Here is a 15,842-nt window from a genome sequence, read left to right on the forward strand (position 1 = left end):
TCTTAATCTCCACGAAGATTGAGGGTTGTGTAGGATCTTCTCTCCTCTTGCTTTCAGAAAAGGTCAGCTCGTTCCCGCCCCAGCCTGTGGAGCAACAGCCCTTCCGTTTTGGGGCCTTCCTCCCCTAACCCTACATCGAATGTTCGAGTATCCGAACAGTCCCTAGAACCCAAGATCCCCCAGATCCCCCAACCCAGACGCATAGAACAAACTCGTGATATCAAGATCAAGGTCCTACCCGAAACCCCACAATTAGCTCTGGCTTCACAAACCCAGCCTTGCCCTCTACCCCCGCCCTCTCTCTCACCAAGCAAGCAAGAACCAAAACAACTTACAGCATTGAACTCCAACCCCGCCAACCCCGACGGACTGCCTGAGCTCGACCCCACCGTCGTTGTCCCCGTCGTCATACCCGCAACGTCCCCGTCGCCGTGCGACGTCGCCGCAAAGCTCTGCAGCGCCGCATAGCACTCCTTCAGGCTGAGGACCAGCGACGCGCCGACGGCGTCCTCGACGGACTCGCCCGTCTCCATGGCGCGGATCTGCGCCAGCATCGCCGAGAGGACGATGCAGCGTTTGAGGCTCGGGGTGCCGAGGCGGACGATCTGGAAGATCTGGTCGCGGATGTGCTCGAGGGTTTTGATCAGGGGAGCCCGGGTCGCGCGGGCGAGCTCGGCCAAGGGGTTTGTGGCCATTGCTGTGGAGGCGGAGGCGGGCGATAGCGGAGGGGACTCGTCGAGTTGGGTGATCGCTTCTAGTCCGAGGATGGAGAAGAGTTCCAGACTTAAGGGGCCGCGGAACGAGCCGCGGCCGGCGATGAGGAGCCGGGCGAAGGCGTCGAGGTCGGTGGTGGCGGGAAGAGTCAGGGTGCTGGCGTAGGATGCGATGATCATGGCGGATTCGAGGCAGACTTTGCGGGAGAAATGATACTGGGGGTTGGTGGGTGCTTCGCGCATGAATGGGAGGTGGAGGAGGAGGATGTATCGGCGGAGGATCATGTCGAGGAATTTGTGGTGGAAGGAGGCCGGGTGGAGGTCGCTGTTTGTGTGCTGGGATTGGTGCTGATGCTGAGGGGTGGTGGGAGACGGGGTATGGGAGGAGAAGAAAATGGTTAGGGTTTGGCCGACATCGCGGAGCTTGGTACCCAGTTGAATGGCTTTAGTGTACGTGAGTTTCGAACGGTCATGGATGAGGTTGACAGCTTCAGCGCGGAGGGAGAAGGATTCATGAAGAAGCAATTGGATGGAGGAGTCTGTTAGTTCGGACATGGGTCGGGCGGTGGTCGCTTGTTTCATGTCAGGGTCAAGGTCTTTATCGTTAAGATTGCCAGGGGATTTGCTGTCAGATAAAGCGGGGATGATCAGTGGTACAGCAGTGTCCAGGGAGCATTGGATCGTGAGCTCTAGGACGGTTGTCCATAGACGTGCACGCATTTCGGCCATAAAGGGCGACAGGCTGGGGAATCTGGCCGAGTCCAGATGCAGGCCCATGGCCGTGGCCGCCTGCAGAAGAGACCCTGGTGACAGCCAGATAGACGGCCCCAGGTCTCCCATCTGGCGGGCGAGAAGAAGCAGACAAACGGCCTGAATACCCTCTAGACTCGAGGTCAATCGTTCCGTTGGTCCAGTGAGCCACCACTGAGCTGCGTATATCCAGGACTGTACCAACTGCGAGTCATGTTCACTGCCTGCTTTACTGCGCCGTGGATGGAATGTAGTGCCTATAGCGAGTACCAAGGTCAATTTGACAAGGAAAGGCGTAACCTTGGCGGGAGGTTCCTCCCAAAATTGTTGATACTCCGTTTGAAAACTTGGCAAATGGAGGATTCGATAGACAGGCTCGAAAGTGTCCATGTAACAACGCACCAATTCGTCGCACACATCTCGTGTGGGTATGGAAGTGCGCAGGTCGGACACAGGGTCATTCGATTTCAGAGACTGTTTCTTTTTGACTGACTTGCGGAGGTTTCGGCACTCCTTGATGAGCGTCGCCAGTTCAGCTTTACGCTTCGGGTATGCAGACTGCGGGTCCTTGCCTGCGAGGGAACCGAGCAACTGAAGCTGCCAGCTGATGAGCTATTTCTCTCTTCACGGGGTCCGGTTTATCCCCTACCTTTTCCAATGTATAGACATGATGAGTCGGGCCAAACAGCTTCATCTTTCTCACTTTCGCATCCAGCCGCAGAGGTGTCGAAGGCATAATTGGCGCCTGCTCCTGCCTTCCATGCCCTTCTCTTTCTGGCTCCCTTCCCGGGGCTGGATGCGTGGATTGCGACGACAGACGTTCCTCCAATGCCTGCACCTTACAGCACAGATCTCGCAGGGTTCGCTCCAGAGATTGATCCGACCCAGTAGCCGAGTCCGCCAGCTGCGCCTCTAGACGTTGCAGCCGGTCCTGCAGCTGACGAACTGAACCATGTTGCGAAGAAGCCGCCGGTTCCTGGGTACTAACTATTTCATATACCGTATCCCTCAGTCCCGGGTGATACACTGATGGCATAGTCGCATTAGCTGTCAGAGTTGGTGGTTGCGTCTCGAGAACGGCATGATTCGCTGGACTCATAGTCGAAGTACTGTGTTGCGTCGCATGCAGGGGCGCCTGCTCAATCGTGACTGGACTCGGGGAACGGAGGTTCTCCCGATATGAACAGTCCACTGAGGACCGCGAACGCCTACAGGGCCCACAGGGGACATTGCGATCGCATCGGACTTTGCGCTGGCGACACTGCTCGCATGACTTGGCCGGCCGACGGCGTTTGCGAGGTTCGGAATCGGCCGTGCTGGCTTCGGGCGCTGGCCGATTCATTTTTTTGTGAGTAGCTAAGGATCTGAAGCTCGTGCCATGCTCTGACGAGGTATGAATCCGTCCCTTCTCTGGGAAGAGTAAGATGATTGAATCACATGGAATGGGGATGTCGGGATGTCTGGGGGGTTCGTAGTTCCTTAGTCTAGATCGCCGTTCGGGTTCGGTCCCGCTCACTGGCAGCACGTGTCTGTCTCCCGGTCTCGGCCTACGCGGTCGAATTCGACCAGTGCTTCATAGCACTTCTCTAGTGTTGAGATAGTCATTGTAAAATGCTTGCAATCTAGACGGCCGAGTTGCACCATTCTCTGTCTCGATATATGATAATAGTTTTCTTATCAGTCGTATAATCGATTACCTTCCTTTACCCCAGAAGAGATAACAGCACAAGCCGATCGGTCCGTATTTCACTGATGCGAATCCAGACCGAAGATACCCCACGAGCATCCTAAGCGATCTGAAGAACTACTCTACACCGTCAAGGATGTACAGCTCCCCATATCAACTAAATATCGGAGGGTCGAACGAACAACATGATTCATGAAATCTGCGACTCCAGATGGGCCGTAGATACCCAGGATTATATTTTCCTCCAAGCCCATCAAATCAATACTTGTCTAAGCGGCTATACCACGATCACTCCACCCCCTCCTCCTTCTCCTTACCTTCAATCTGAGCTGGCATATGCACAGATGCAGCCTGTATGCACCGTACCGAGGCTGGTTCTCTCGGTCCTTCCGGGAAGAAACTTGGCAATCCATACCTAAGCCAGTAACAACAACAACAGCAGCAGCACCGAACCAAGAACCAAGAACCAAGACCAAGACCAAGACCAAGAAAGAGCCAAGGAGGCTTAATGCGACGACTGGACCCAAGAACTCACTTCCAAAGATCATCATCAACAAAGTTTGAACTAAACCCTTTTTTTAGGCAAGCCTACCACAGCATTCCACACGAATCTTTCCATTCCAGAGCAGAGCACACAACCTCCCGAGTCTAATTGCGCTGGGCCGTCCGTCCTCAAATGCATCCGTCCGAAAGAGTTGAAGATACTGACGTAGCGTGCTGCTATTTGTATTGAAGATCACATGGGTGATCCCCCTCCGTGGACAATAGTAATGAAAGGATTACTCCCAAACACAACCTACAACCGCAGGCTTCTTTCTCTATGCGTATGATGTTTATAAGTAGAAGTCGGAATTGATTCGGTCCTAGAAATTTCAACTTTCCGCGGGAGCATGCTGGCATGCTTGGAACCAGAGATAAGCTTGGAAGTGGTGAAGCATAATCCTGAACCAACCGGTCGGGTGCCGCATGCAGTGCACTGAATAATGCGACATCTTGGTGTACTGTACGGTGTGTGGACTCGGTACTCTTTCCGACTTGGGTTTAAGGAGTGGGTGTCATTACTCATTTTGAAGGGGAGCAGGAATTATGAACGAATCTGAGCAGAGAAAAGAGTCTCAATGAAAATGAAGTCTAGTGGTTGCTCTATCGAAGCAAAACAAAACTCAGATGGTATATACATGACCACACCCATGACCTGTATGTATCCCTGGACAAAGACAGGCGAGTCGATGACTGCTTGATATCCACATCCCACCTCGTAGCAGTGAACTCTTGTCCAGAAAAGAGACTTTTTTGCTTTCGCTTTCGCTTTAGCTTTTTTCTAGCTCCCATGCATCGACGAAGGATGAGCCCAACACATCACACACACGCGCGCACGCACGCACGCACCTATCCTGCACCAGGCAAGGACACGTAGGCAAGGTTGGCCAGCAACTGGCCTCGGCAACAATTCAACAAAAAGAATGGACAAGAAAAACAATCAAGAACAAAGAGGTATATAATTCATGTTGCAAGGCATATCATCATAAATGAAAAACGCTCATGCGCTGACCTTCCCCCCTTACAGCTGCGTGGGCTGGAACTGGGAAAACTCTTCGGACTGGGGAGGGTTCTTCTCGGCGATACGCTCCTCAGCCTTCTCCTCGTCACCACCGAGAATGCCATATTCGGCCGCCTTGGCTTCGATCTCATCATCGGTGAGCTTGGGCAGCTCCTTGGCCGCGCGGACATAGCTCATCTTCTCAACATAGCCCTTGGCGAAGATCAAATCGATCTCCTCCAGACTGCGGTTGGCGGTTTCGGGATAGAAGAACCAAATGACCGGGATGAAGAGCGCGTTCCATGCGGCGAAGAAAAGGTACGTGCCCCAACCGATACTGCTGACCATCACAGGTGTAATCATAACCACGGTGAAGTTGAAAAGCCAATTGCTGCAGGTCGACACGGCATTGGCTTTGGACCGGGTCTTGAGAGGGGATATTTCGGCTGGGTAGAGCCACGGGAGAGGCAACCAGGTGGCACCGAAGAAGCACATGTATAGGAAGAACCCGAAAATAGCTCCCTTAGCACTCTCGGGATCGCCCGGGATCAAGCAGGCAAAGACGATAATCATCGCGGCGCATTGACCGTAGCTGCCGGCAAGGAACAGCTTGCGACGACCGATCTTCTCAATGAAGAACCACGAGAATGTGGCGAAGATGGCGTAACAGATCATGTTAATACCGCCGATCAGAAGCGCGAAATTGTGCGACTGGTGGATAGAATCCTCAAGGAGCACGGGCAAGTAGTAGATGACCGCGTTGCAGCCAGAAATCTGCTGAAAGAACTGAGATGACGAACCGACCAACATGCGGCGGAAATGCTGAGAGGGACCACCGGTAAGCAAGTCGCTGAACTTGGCGTGGGAGTTTCCGGACCTAGAGGATAAGATCAGTTATCAAGGAATCTGCATAATTGACATCGAGGTAACTTACGCTCGAACAGAGTCCAGAGTGAGATTCTTCTCCAGCTGGACGTGGGGATGGTCGATTTCCTCGCCTGCGAGGGCAGCAAGGACTCGAGTACCTTCCTCAACCTTGCCGTGGGCGATCAAATAACGAGGAGATTCGGGGAGTTTCCACATGCCGAAAATGATGATGAGTCCGAAGAAAACTTGGAAGGCAATGGGAAAGCGCCAGACCAGGTCCTGGGGACCGTAGTGGGCTCCATAGTCGATCCAGTAGGCGATCATGGTTCCAATGGCAATAATGCCTCCTTCGATGCAGATAAGAAGACCACGGTTGCTAGTCTTGGAGCACTCGGCTTGATACGTTGGGATAGTCGACGTGTTCATACCGTTGCCGATACCAGTGATCACACGGCCGAATATGAACTGTAGCAGTGGGATCGAATTTGGCATGGCAGTGACTTGAATGATCACACCGATGATCATCACGGTCGCACCCCACATGACCATGAGACGACGCCCCAACTTTTCACCACAAATCAAGGCGAAGATGGCACCAAAGAGACAGCCTGTGTCCTGCGGGTTAGCTCACTAGTTCGCTGACCTGGCTTCCAGCTCAAGTCACTCACCGACTTCATAGACTGCAGTCACGGTTGCTTGCATGACCGAGTCACCCTTGGTCGCAGTGAACATGTCGTTGAATGCCGGATCAGAAATGATACCTGACATGACACCCTCTGTGTAGATTGTAAGCTTCGAGGTTCACCAAAGGCCTTGGCGATTACATACGGTCATAACCAAAAAGCAAGAAGCCCATAGTCGCAATTGTTGATATCGCGAGGCCGAGTCGCCGGCCCGAAAAGCCGGCATATGTGGGAGGCGCCATGATGAGAAGGAATGTTACGATGCCAGAATGATAGAAGCGTATATGAGGAACCCAGGGGAGAAATGGGGTATAGAGATGGTTGGAAGAGGGAAAGGGGGGAAAGGCGAGTGAGAAGATGAAGAGAGAATAGAAGGAGAGACAGAGAGAAGATTAAAGATTAGACAGAATTATGCCAGCAGTGCGAGAGGACTACGTGAACTTAAGAATCTGCGTACTGCATGCGGCAACGAGCGGTGGAGCGCTCGCTACCTTTTACACTTGATCCAAAGAAGGTTACCCATGGGGAAAAGATTGGAGCCTTGGAGGTGGCCCTCCACTCCCCACGTCCTGTACCATGACCCTGACCGTCCCATGGGCATTCCTTTTCGAATTGTTTTTCCGATTGTTCAACCCCAGCTGACATCACCGGGGGCCTCGCTACGACGGGCAGGCAGTGGGACAACACTGAGAACAGCAAGAGGGCGCCGCTTACCGAAGCAGCGTGAGGTCCGTTCGGTAACGGAGTTCGGGATGAAGTATGTGGTGGTTTCGGACGGAGGAGGGTAGAGGAGGGATGGGATATGATGTGAGAATGATGCATTCCAGGTGGAAAGATCGTCAACGGACAGCAAATGATGTAACTTCACAGCGGCCGATAAGCGGGACGACCCACTGGATGTTATCCGGAAATGTAAGGTACCCACTCTTTCGGTGGCGGCAGGGCCTGTAAAAGTGCAGATGCTGCAAGCCTGCAAGAATCTCGCTGGATCTTCATGAAGATTTTTTCGGCTTCTCGTCCAGAGAAATCCAAGTTTGAGGGACCCTGTCACGATCTAAAGGTGGTTGAGTACCCACTCCTCCTTTACGGGCTCCACTTCCCACACGCCCACGGGCCTTCATGCCCAGGTGCTGTGATGCAGGCCACGGCCACGAGTAAGCTTCAACACGACTGGAGATTTCTTGCAGTAGTCCAACCAGGCATCATTCCGAAGCTTTCCCGATCGAACTATTGGCTGCAACCCAACCGTCTTAGGAGTATGCTGGCAGCGCAGCATTGGCTTGCTGGGCGTAACAAGAGCGCAGTGCCAATGGGACGTGGGCAACTTTCTGCACAATGCGCTCATTGTTCGGGTTCAGTTTGTCGGGCTTGGCCATTAGGAAGGCAAACTATGAGAAGTGCCACCGATTAGTCTGGGTGAAAATTCGTAGGCCAACAAAACCGCATCATCTTACCTCAAGCCAGTGGATGATTCGAACGTTTTTGTACCGAGTGTCAAAATGCATGCCTTGTGGCCGTGCTGGATCGGAATGGAGATGACAAACGGGTATTGGAAGTTGGAGACAGAGTTCGGTGGGTTCCGTGTCGCCATCGTGCAGCGATCGGCTTCGTGCCTCGGCATACCCGACCGTCTTGGCGGTGATATAATCGTCCTTCTCAATGTATGGCGGGTGCTCGTCTGTGTCGGCTCGTCTCAGCGCTTTCGTTGACACCGGTCCTGCCATCTTTTCGTAAACTAGGCTTCGTTTGAAAGGGCCACTGCAGCAAGTTAGACCATCCCGCTGGTGGTACTGCACGTCTTCCGAGACAAATATTTGCAGACCACGGAACTTGGCGTGGCCCAGTTCTGTGTATGACACGGTGACAGGTACGAGATCCCCAAGAGGTGCTCCTCGCCTCGAGACTAGAATATCAGACTGTAAGAGATGTTTCCAAGCGCGAGCGATACAGATCGGTTCGGCATCATCCACAAAATCTTCTGCGGGACAGTGAACGACGGTAATGGGTTTGCTGCAGGAGAAGGTACGATTTAAGAGTCCCGTTCGTTCGATAGAAGCTCGGATCCGATACCGGACCTCGCTCTGCCGGACTTGAATAGATTCAGGCAGATGGGAGCGCAGGACCATCTCGAATTTGTATGTGTGGGTCCCGGGTGTCAGTCGCTGATGTTTAGACCCTGTGTCCTGCTCTTCACGCCCACTCGATCCCACTCTAGCCGAGATCGCATTCCATAGTGTGGTCCCTTTGTGCGCCTGTCGGTATGACGATGTCTTCTGGATTGAGTCAAGGTAGCACGGAAGTACCGGGTCTGTCGCCTCGGGACTAAGTAGTATCAACGTGTTGTCGGCTACCGTCCGGCGTTCACGGATTCCTGTCAAAGGAAATTTGGTTTAGACATATACTCAATTCTGAGAGATGTTTCTAGTGCCTAGAAACCAGATATAGTTCTCACCGTGCGGCCACACGATATGGCTTGTACCGCGCAGGTTGACGGTCAGTCGTTTCACTGTCACAGCTTCTTTCACCGTCACTCGGCATTCACCACGGAGAACTGCTGGCTTGTCTGGTATGGTCGGGGCGAATAAGGCTGGCTCGGTGATGTTTAACTCCAGGCTCAAGCCACTGGCATCGCCTTGAATGGGCACTTCCTGAGTCGACTTGCGTGGTGTCGAAAATGGCGATCGAAACATTTCCTTGGGAAAGGTAACTCCTCGCAGGCAGTTTGGTTGCGATAGATGGTGTTGGTTGGCGGTGCAAGCAGTATGCTAGATGGTTGCGTTCCATTATATGGCATTGTAGTGTGGCCATATGACCTCAACTTATATCAGGATGAAGATCAGTCCATTACATCAGAAAGGTCTGAGCAAGGGTTGACACATACGGATATCAGGTTCTAGACTATTGCATGACAGGTCGAGAGCATTTGCTGTCCGCTTGATCATTGCAGCCGACTCCAGCCTGCATCGCCTCCGAAGGATCAACTATAACTTAATTCAGAGTGCTCGCGGCTTGGATGCTCCAGATACGAAGTTCAGTCTTTGAACCCTTCAAGCACCTCGTGTTTGTCGAGTCGGAAGGTTGATCTCCAGCTCTGATGATCCTTCAGGACAATGATCGTCTTTGACGAAGATCAAGGCAAGAATGATGTCACATAGATTTGACCGGGGGAACCGGTCACTGGATGGTTCATACAAGACCGAACAGCACCCATGGATTGCCTGACATATTCACAAAATTCAGGTGGGGTGTTGAGGTGTAGAACTCATGGATCTAGATTAAACCTCTCGTGTTCGTGTGAGAAGCCAAACCGTCCACGTGCGCAGTCACTTCGTGATAGTACGGGTCAGGAGATGGCGATAAGAACGGTTCTCGCCTACGGCCATCGGTCTAGAGCGGAGAAAACAGGCGTGGCAAATATTGAAAGAGGGGGCAGTACTTTTGGACGAAGATCATCTACTCAGCAAGCGAATAGAGCCCTGGAGGAACGAAAGAATTAGCGTCTATACTAGACACTAGTGTCACTGTCAACTTTCCTCAGGGAGGCAAAAAAAAGAACATCGGTCTTGTTCTGCCTTGGTAAGTCAATTATCAGCAGTGGTAAAACCAAGGCTTCTTCCCGTATGTCCAGCGACAGTCGGAGAAGTATGATAAGGAGGTCAAACGAGATTGCTTCGCAGTACATCGTGCCATTGCCATGGCGTGACTTGGGGAGTTTTGGCAGTCCAGACTAAAATCAAATCCGTTCTGCCGCTTCAGCTGTGATCTAAATTATCATGTGACTGATTCATTTCTCATGGCAATCAGGGTCCAGTCGAGGCCCGAAAGCAATGCTCTATGTACTCCAGACAATACTTGAAATTTAGGCGAGGTCGTCGTCGTAGGATATATATAGTAACGACAGGGCTAAGCAATGCCTCGTAGCGGGTCTTCCGGTGTCGATTCCCCAGTCTGGTTCTTGGTATCAAGATCTGCACCACGTCCACGGTCTGTACCTGGGCGTCGCAGTGATCAAGAGACGTCTTTTGTATGCTTTCGGTTGTGCATTCAGTTGGTGATAATCGATTGATACTACGAGGGAGGCCCAGCGCGAGTTTGAGACCGATACGAGCGTGACAGGTGTCAATGTCGCTACAGCACGTCAGCCACTCTAATCGTTTTGAAATGCATTTAGGCCGACTCAAATGGATCATGCCAATTGTCAGTACAGGAAATCCGGAAAAAGGCCGAAGAGAAGGAGAAGAACAAGCAGAGAAGCATTGATTGAAGCAGCCATCTGTGAATCTGGGCCACCGAAACATGCGAACATGCTAACATGCTGAAGTGACAAATTCGTAGACTAGACTAACTAAACTCCGTATGAGGCCGGGCGCGCCCAACCGGATCGCCGCCCGCCTGGAACGTCGACTCTACTACCTAGGCTTTCTCCCCCCCCTTTCCTTAATTTCTCTCTTCTTCCTGGCAGTCACGGGGGCGGTCTCTCCCTCTCCCTCCCTCCCTCCCTCCTCTCCCTCCCTCTCCTCATCGTCACTGACGAACCACTATCACCATCATCATCCACCCACCATCCGCTATCAATCTCTCTTGTGATTCTTTACTTCCACTCTATCTATTGGCAATCTTTTATCACTTTTAGTATATATTTTTTTAACCTACCGTCTTGTTTGAGTCGCTCAGGAGGCGTGCTTTAGAGTTTTGTCTGCCTCCTTTTGCCCGCTCTGTCATCGCCTCCCTTCGTCTACGCCAACTGCCCGCCTCCTCCTCAATCCACCCCCCCCCCCCCCCCCCCTCGTCCCCTTTTCGCCTCCCTCGGGTCGCATGGCCCCCTTCATCTCCTTCAACCGGTCGAAGTTCTAGTCACTTGTTCGCGCCGTCCTTGGATTTCTCCGCTTCTTATCTAGTCTAGCCCCCTTGGGCCCCCCTCCTTTCTTGTCGCTGTTCGGGTTGCGCGCTGTTGGGTTCGTCGTTGTCTTCCCTCTCCTTGAAACCTCCCCAGGGTCTCCCGCATCCCCCCTCCAATAACGACGTCCGTCGCACGCCCCGGATCTACCGGAGAAATAATCATCACCATCTGCGCTTCTGGTCTTTCTCCGCGCGCAATTTATCAAACCGACACGTCGCTTTGCTTTCATTAGCGCTATCTCGCATTTCAAGTTATACAATCGCTGTCATCATGTCCGACAGCACGGGCAATAAGGGCGACCCGGCGGCCACTACGTCGGTTCCTCCCATCGAACCCCTACAACCACTTGCTGTCCCCGGTTTGTCGTCAGAATCCACAGAGGCCTTGAATACTGCCCCACGCCTGGACAGTACGAGCGACGAGGTTCAGGAACTGAATCTGACAGATGGCAAACCAGCAAGTATCGCCGAAGCCGCCACAGCAACACAGGCCTCGCAGCAGAACCCCAGCGATGCCCCGTCTGCCAGCGCATCGGCTGGCGATCACGGCGAGCTGAAAGCTCCAGTAGCCGCTGGCGAGGCTTCACCTCAGAACGTAAAGGAAGAGAACGACTCGGGACCACATCTAGTCATCACTCTGTTGTTGATCACTGGCTCACGGCACCCATTCAAGATCGATGCCAAATACCTCAAGAAGCAACAGGTCAATGTTGAAAACCTGGATCCTTTCGCCATGAGTGTATATACATTGAAGGAACTGATCTGGAGGGAATGGCGACAAGGTATGGTAACCGCTCCTGCGCTTTCGAGTTGATGGCTGACAGCCTGGTCTCGCATAGAGTGGGAGACACGGCCGTCTTCGCCTAGTTCGATTCGATTGATTTCTTTCGGAAAGCTCCTGGACGACAAGTCCCCGTTATCAGGTATAGCAGTCCCTACGAGCCTCAGTCGTGTCTCCATACTGACTATGCCAGACTGCCGATTCAACCGAGATGCCCCCAACGTGGTGCACATGACCGTCAAGCCACAAGAGATTGTGGACGAAGACGATGCCAAGGGAGCCAAGGCCCAATACACCCGTGAACGTGAATCCAGCGAGCGTAGCCCTGGATGTCGCTGCATCATTCAATGAACACGGGATTCGATTTGGTGCCTCACAAGGTCCCCATGTCGGGAAGACGACTACCATAAAGGGATGATTTCCCTTGGATTCTCTGACGTCCTCTCATTCTGTCATCTGCAAAGCCACGTATCTTATCCCTGCCCGTTGATCCTATTGCCTATGGCTATAAGCCTTTTCTGGGATTTTCCAAGGATAGTCCACCTGCTTCGGCATGCAAGGCGGCGCACCAGGTTAAACGCCTGCTTGTGCGCCGAAGACGGCGCCCGGCTGGTTTTAGCGTTCTGGGTCCAGCAGCAATGATTGCTCATGGCCTGAAAGTCATCTGTTCCGATGTTATCGGTTGCCCACCAGCTTCTATTCTTATCGAGTCGCTTGATGCCACTCATACTTGTTATCTGCTTCACATATACCCTGATATTCCGTCCTCACCCTCCTTCACAATTGGCAGGCCGTTTGTTAGCATTTATTCTTGGTTGATGCAGCGTTCCACCTTCTGCTTATGTCCTTATCATTTGCCTCTGAACCAAGATCAGACCACCCGTGAACTCGAGCGGGTGGTCGTTGCGGACCAGAACTTTGTGGCGGGGTTCCGTTCAGCGGCCTTTCGATGTGTACCGCTGTGGTACACGGCGCCGGTTTGTCTTGAAGCGTGTTCAGATGTCCACTATAGTGTCTTGCCGGGCGACCGCCCGGGAATCACATGATGTACAAACTACCACCATTGCACATATATTATGAACCATACTGTTGTTATCCCAAATCTAGCCTGATCATTGCCGCAGACCTATGGGTATATGGGTTGTTGCTAGTCCATTTTCTACTGTCTGAGAGGCTGCTGCCACCAACGCTGACTGCTCCACCTCCTCATTTATAATATGAAACACCATCCCATTCAGTAGAACCGTTAAAAGAACATAGAAACCTATAAAAAAAACGATACCATAGCACGAATACCCTCAACCGTCAACCCGATCAACCCGATCTATGCTCTAATCCATCCGCAATCTCTTCTCCATCTCATCATGGAAAGTCGGGGGTTCACGGAACTCATCGCCTATATATCGAGAGAGAGAAAGTTAGCCACAGCCATACCCATTCCCAAGCCCTCCCGGAGGAACTGCCAGTGCCCTGCCCTGCCCTGGCCTTTCCCTTCCCCTCCCACCCCACCACGACAGAAAAGAAAAAGCAAAAGCAAAGGACCTACCCTTAAAGATATCCTCCCACCCGACCTCGGTATCCCGTCCGCCAAGCACCAAGATGTCCTCGTGCACGTTCTGCGTACCCCCCATGACGGCGGGGCGGAACGACCCATCCCGCACGATCTTCAGCTCCATGCCGCGGCGGATGGGCTCGGCGATGCCGTACGCCCGCCGCAGCGACTCCATCTTCAGCGCCTCCTGGGTCGCCCGCCACGCCAGCAGGCGCGCCTCGAGCGGGTGGGCCGAGCTGGGCGTCGCCGTCTGCGCCGACGGCGGGCCCCGCGCCGCCGGCAGCGTCAGGTTGTTCCGGAGCGTGTCGGGGAGGCCCGGGGCTGAGGGGGCGCCGTTCGACGGGTGCGGGAGGGTGAGCGCGGCGGGCGTGCGGGTCGTCGTGTTGCTCGTTGAGGTTGGGTGGGCGGCTGGCGGGGCTATGCGGAGGGACTTTGGGGGTGTTAGTTTTGGGTTTGAGGGTGGAGGGGATGGGGTTTAAGTTGGAAGGGACAGGGGAAAGGGGGGAAGGGGGCTTGAGGTTGGGGGTTGAGGTGATTTGGGAAAGTTGAGGATGAGGATGAGATGAGGTTTGATGGCGGATAACGAGGGCAGTGATGGAGGGAGGTAGGTAGGTCCCTTAAGGGTTGACGTGGACGTACCATTGTGGCGGTGGTGTGGTTGTGTTTTGTTTGGAGATGGTCAATGATCGAGTAGCTGGTGTAGGTTGTCAAGCGAGAGAAGAGAAGATGGATGGGATAGACAGGCGAGTAGATGGATGCGTTCAAGTCGGAGTGATTAGAAGGTCGGGAAGGTCAAGTACGGTCGGTAGCTCTGACATCGACAGTAGTAGCAGGCTGCCCCCGACTGGCGCGTCCGCCCTGGCTGGCTGGGCAGGCAGTAAGCTCCTCCGGCCGGCCACACCGCCCCTACCCGCAGAAAACTTTCCCGTTGGCGTGCCTTCCTCCCATCCCGACCCCGGGTCACGTGGCCCCATGTTTCCCATCGAAGGAAATTCGACCTCTCCAGCCTCAGGTACATGTACAGGTCCCAGTGGGAAACACCAACATCCACACCCACCTCCACACGCAAAATGCCCGCCCTCATCTCCTCCCTCGCCCTGCGCACCCTCCGGACGCTCGTCCAGCGTCCCGCCACCACTACCACCCCCTTCCGCACCATCAAGACTGCTGCTGCTGTTCCCCGATTCACCCCCATCCTCCGCACACCCACCGCTCTCGCAGCCCTCACCACCAGAACCTCCACCACCTCGACCTCTCAAATCGCCCTCCTCGCCGCGCGCCGCTCCTTCTCCACCTCCCCGCTCCGCCACGCGACCTACAATCAAGTCCGCCGCGGCTGCCGCGTGGCGCAGAAGGCCCGGCGCTCGCGGTCGCCGGCCGTGACCGGCCGCGCGCAGATGAAGGGCGTCTGCCTGAAGACCGGTATCACGAAGCCCAAGAAGCCCAACTCCGGGGAGCGGAAGACGGCCCGTGTGCGGTTGAGCAGCGGGAAGGTGGTCACGGCGTATATTCCCGGTGAAGGTGGGTTTCTTTTTTGGTCTTTCCTTTGTTCTGGATTTCCGGGGGGCTTGTTGGTTGGATATGCTCCGGGAGACGAGGGGATTTGTTATGGGTTATAAGGAGGGAGGGAGGGATTGTAGCAAAAAAAAAAAGCATGACTGACACTTCTCCACGAAAATAGGTCACAATATCCAGCAGCACAGTGTCGTCATGGTCAGAGGTGGCAGAGCCCCCGATTGTCCCGGTGTGAAGTACCACCTGGTTCGTGGTGCTATGGATCTGGTATGTGGATTCTGATTTGATAGGAGTTTGAAGGTGGTTCACTAATTGTGTCCGCAGGGTGGTGTCCCCAACCGCTTGACGGCCAGATCTAAGTATGGTACGAAGAAGCCTAAGACGGACTAAACGTCCGCAAAGACTGGGGAGGCGCGTATATCCGGGAATTATGTCTGAGTCCAGCCGGATGATATGCGGATTATCTGACGGAGGGGCTCTATCCTATGTATTATTTTGGTTTCTTTTCTTTCTATCTTCATCTTCAAAGGCATTTGGTTCATCGTTAAAACAGCTATGTACATTTATGAGACAGTCTCTGGAAAAGATCACACTTTCCATCTTATCAGATATCCACTTGAAAATCGTGATGCTCGCCGCAAAATGACACGGGACGAATAAAAAAAAAAAAGGAAGGAGAAATAACCACCGCCTCCATGATAATACATGTGAGACCGATAACACCGAGGCTCGAACACTCCAAGACACGGGGGGGAATATGAAAGTAGGTTAGAGGGGTGAAAGTTGCAAAAAAATCATGTTTGGGCCAGTCGGAAGCGCCCCATTACTGCGCCGTAGAAGGCAATGGGGACCGTA

At 53.4% G+C, this 15,842-nt stretch overlaps 7 protein-coding genes across 7 annotated transcripts; 2 read left to right on the plus strand and 5 right to left on the minus strand.

The window, feature by feature from the left end:
• Positions 1-45: 45 nt before the first annotated feature.
• BO86DRAFT_361575 (uncharacterized protein) lies at positions 46-2,805 on the minus strand (the record flags this gene model as incomplete). The annotated part of the gene is made up of 4 exons (XM_025669868.1): positions 46-1,038; positions 1,087-2,030; positions 2,131-2,489; positions 2,559-2,805. The coding sequence occupies 4 exons, from the start codon at positions 2,803-2,805 to the stop codon at positions 54-56; spliced, it is 2,535 nt and encodes an 844-aa protein (XP_025528153.1). The 3' UTR covers positions 46-53.
• Positions 2,806-4,264: 1,459 nt separating this feature from the next.
• Positions 4,265-6,429, minus strand: BO86DRAFT_361582 (putative MFS monosaccharide transporter). The gene is made up of 3 exons (XM_025669869.1): positions 6,226-6,429; positions 5,625-6,165; positions 4,265-5,567 (listed from the first exon to the last, which is right to left on the minus strand). The coding sequence occupies exons 1-3, from the start codon at positions 6,323-6,325 to the stop codon at positions 4,712-4,714; spliced, it is 1,497 nt and encodes a 498-aa protein (XP_025528154.1). The 5' UTR covers positions 6,326-6,429; the 3' UTR covers positions 4,265-4,711.
• A 152-nt stretch (positions 6,430-6,581) lies between these two features.
• BO86DRAFT_85641 (uncharacterized protein) lies at positions 6,582-7,363 on the minus strand. The gene is made up of 2 exons (XM_025677740.1): positions 7,166-7,363; positions 6,582-7,102 (listed from the first exon to the last, which is right to left on the minus strand). The coding sequence occupies exons 1-2, from the start codon at positions 7,234-7,236 to the stop codon at positions 6,682-6,684; spliced, it is 492 nt and encodes a 163-aa protein (XP_025528155.1). The 5' UTR covers positions 7,237-7,363; the 3' UTR covers positions 6,582-6,681.
• A 127-nt stretch (positions 7,364-7,490) lies between these two features.
• BO86DRAFT_312173 (uncharacterized protein) lies at positions 7,491-8,930 on the minus strand (the record flags this gene model as incomplete). The annotated part of the gene is made up of 3 exons (XM_025667941.1): positions 7,491-7,628; positions 7,695-8,611; positions 8,693-8,930. The coding sequence occupies 3 exons, from the start codon at positions 8,928-8,930 to the stop codon at positions 7,491-7,493; spliced, it is 1,293 nt and encodes a 430-aa protein (XP_025528156.1).
• Positions 8,931-11,410: 2,480 nt separating this feature from the next.
• On the plus strand, positions 11,411-12,271 carry BO86DRAFT_399218 (uncharacterized protein; the record flags this gene model as incomplete). Its single annotated transcript, XM_025673615.1, has 3 exons — positions 11,411-11,921; positions 11,979-12,062; positions 12,114-12,271. 3 exons carry the CDS (start codon positions 11,411-11,413, stop codon positions 12,269-12,271), a joined length of 753 nt encoding a protein of 250 aa, XP_025528157.1.
• A 769-nt stretch (positions 12,272-13,040) lies between these two features.
• Positions 13,041-14,209, minus strand: BO86DRAFT_388978 (proteasome maturation protein). Its single transcript, XM_025672007.1, has 3 exons — positions 14,112-14,209; positions 13,425-13,902; positions 13,041-13,316 (listed from the first exon to the last, which is right to left on the minus strand). Exons 1-3 carry the CDS (start codon positions 14,112-14,114, stop codon positions 13,252-13,254), a joined length of 546 nt encoding a protein of 181 aa, XP_025528158.1. The 5' UTR covers positions 14,115-14,209; the 3' UTR covers positions 13,041-13,251.
• Positions 14,210-14,542: 333 nt separating this feature from the next.
• BO86DRAFT_361592 (mitochondrial 37S ribosomal protein uS12m) lies at positions 14,543-15,377 on the plus strand (the record flags this gene model as incomplete). The annotated part of the gene is made up of 3 exons (XM_025669870.1): positions 14,543-14,993; positions 15,154-15,254; positions 15,312-15,377. The coding sequence occupies 3 exons, from the start codon at positions 14,543-14,545 to the stop codon at positions 15,375-15,377; spliced, it is 618 nt and encodes a 205-aa protein (XP_025528159.1).
• Between the last annotated feature and the right edge of the window lie 465 nt (positions 15,378-15,842).

The sequence above is a fragment of the Aspergillus japonicus genome (assembly GCF_003184785.1).
Source record: "Aspergillus japonicus CBS 114.51 unplaced genomic scaffold BO86scaffold_21, whole genome shotgun sequence".
NCBI lineage: Eukaryota > Fungi > Ascomycota > Eurotiomycetes > Eurotiales > Aspergillaceae > Aspergillus > Aspergillus japonicus.

Coding starts and splice junctions, on each gene's coding strand:
- BO86DRAFT_361582 (XM_025669869.1), bottom strand. CDS start 6,325: ATGTCAGGTATCATTTCTGATCCGGCATTCAACGACATGTTCACTGCG. Junction 6,166..6,225: donor GACTGCAGTCTATGAAGTCG/GTGAGTGACTTG, acceptor CGCAGGACACAG/GCTGTCTCTTTGGTGCCATC. Junction 5,568..5,624: donor ACTCTGGACTCTGTTCGAGC/GTAAGTTACCTC, acceptor CTTATCCTCTAG/GTCCGGAAACTCCCACGCCA.
- BO86DRAFT_85641 (XM_025677740.1), bottom strand. CDS start 7,236: ATGAAGATCCAGCGAGATTCTTGCAGGCTTGCAGCATCTGCACTTTTA. Junction 7,103..7,165: donor GCCCTGCCGCCACCGAAAGA/GTGGGTACCTTA, acceptor GCCGCTGTGAAG/TTACATCATTTGCTGTCCGT.
- BO86DRAFT_388978 (XM_025672007.1), bottom strand. Junction 13,317..13,424: donor TTCTTTTCTGTCGTGGTGGG/GTGGGAGGGGAA, acceptor CTCGATATATAG/GCGATGAGTTCCGTGAACCC.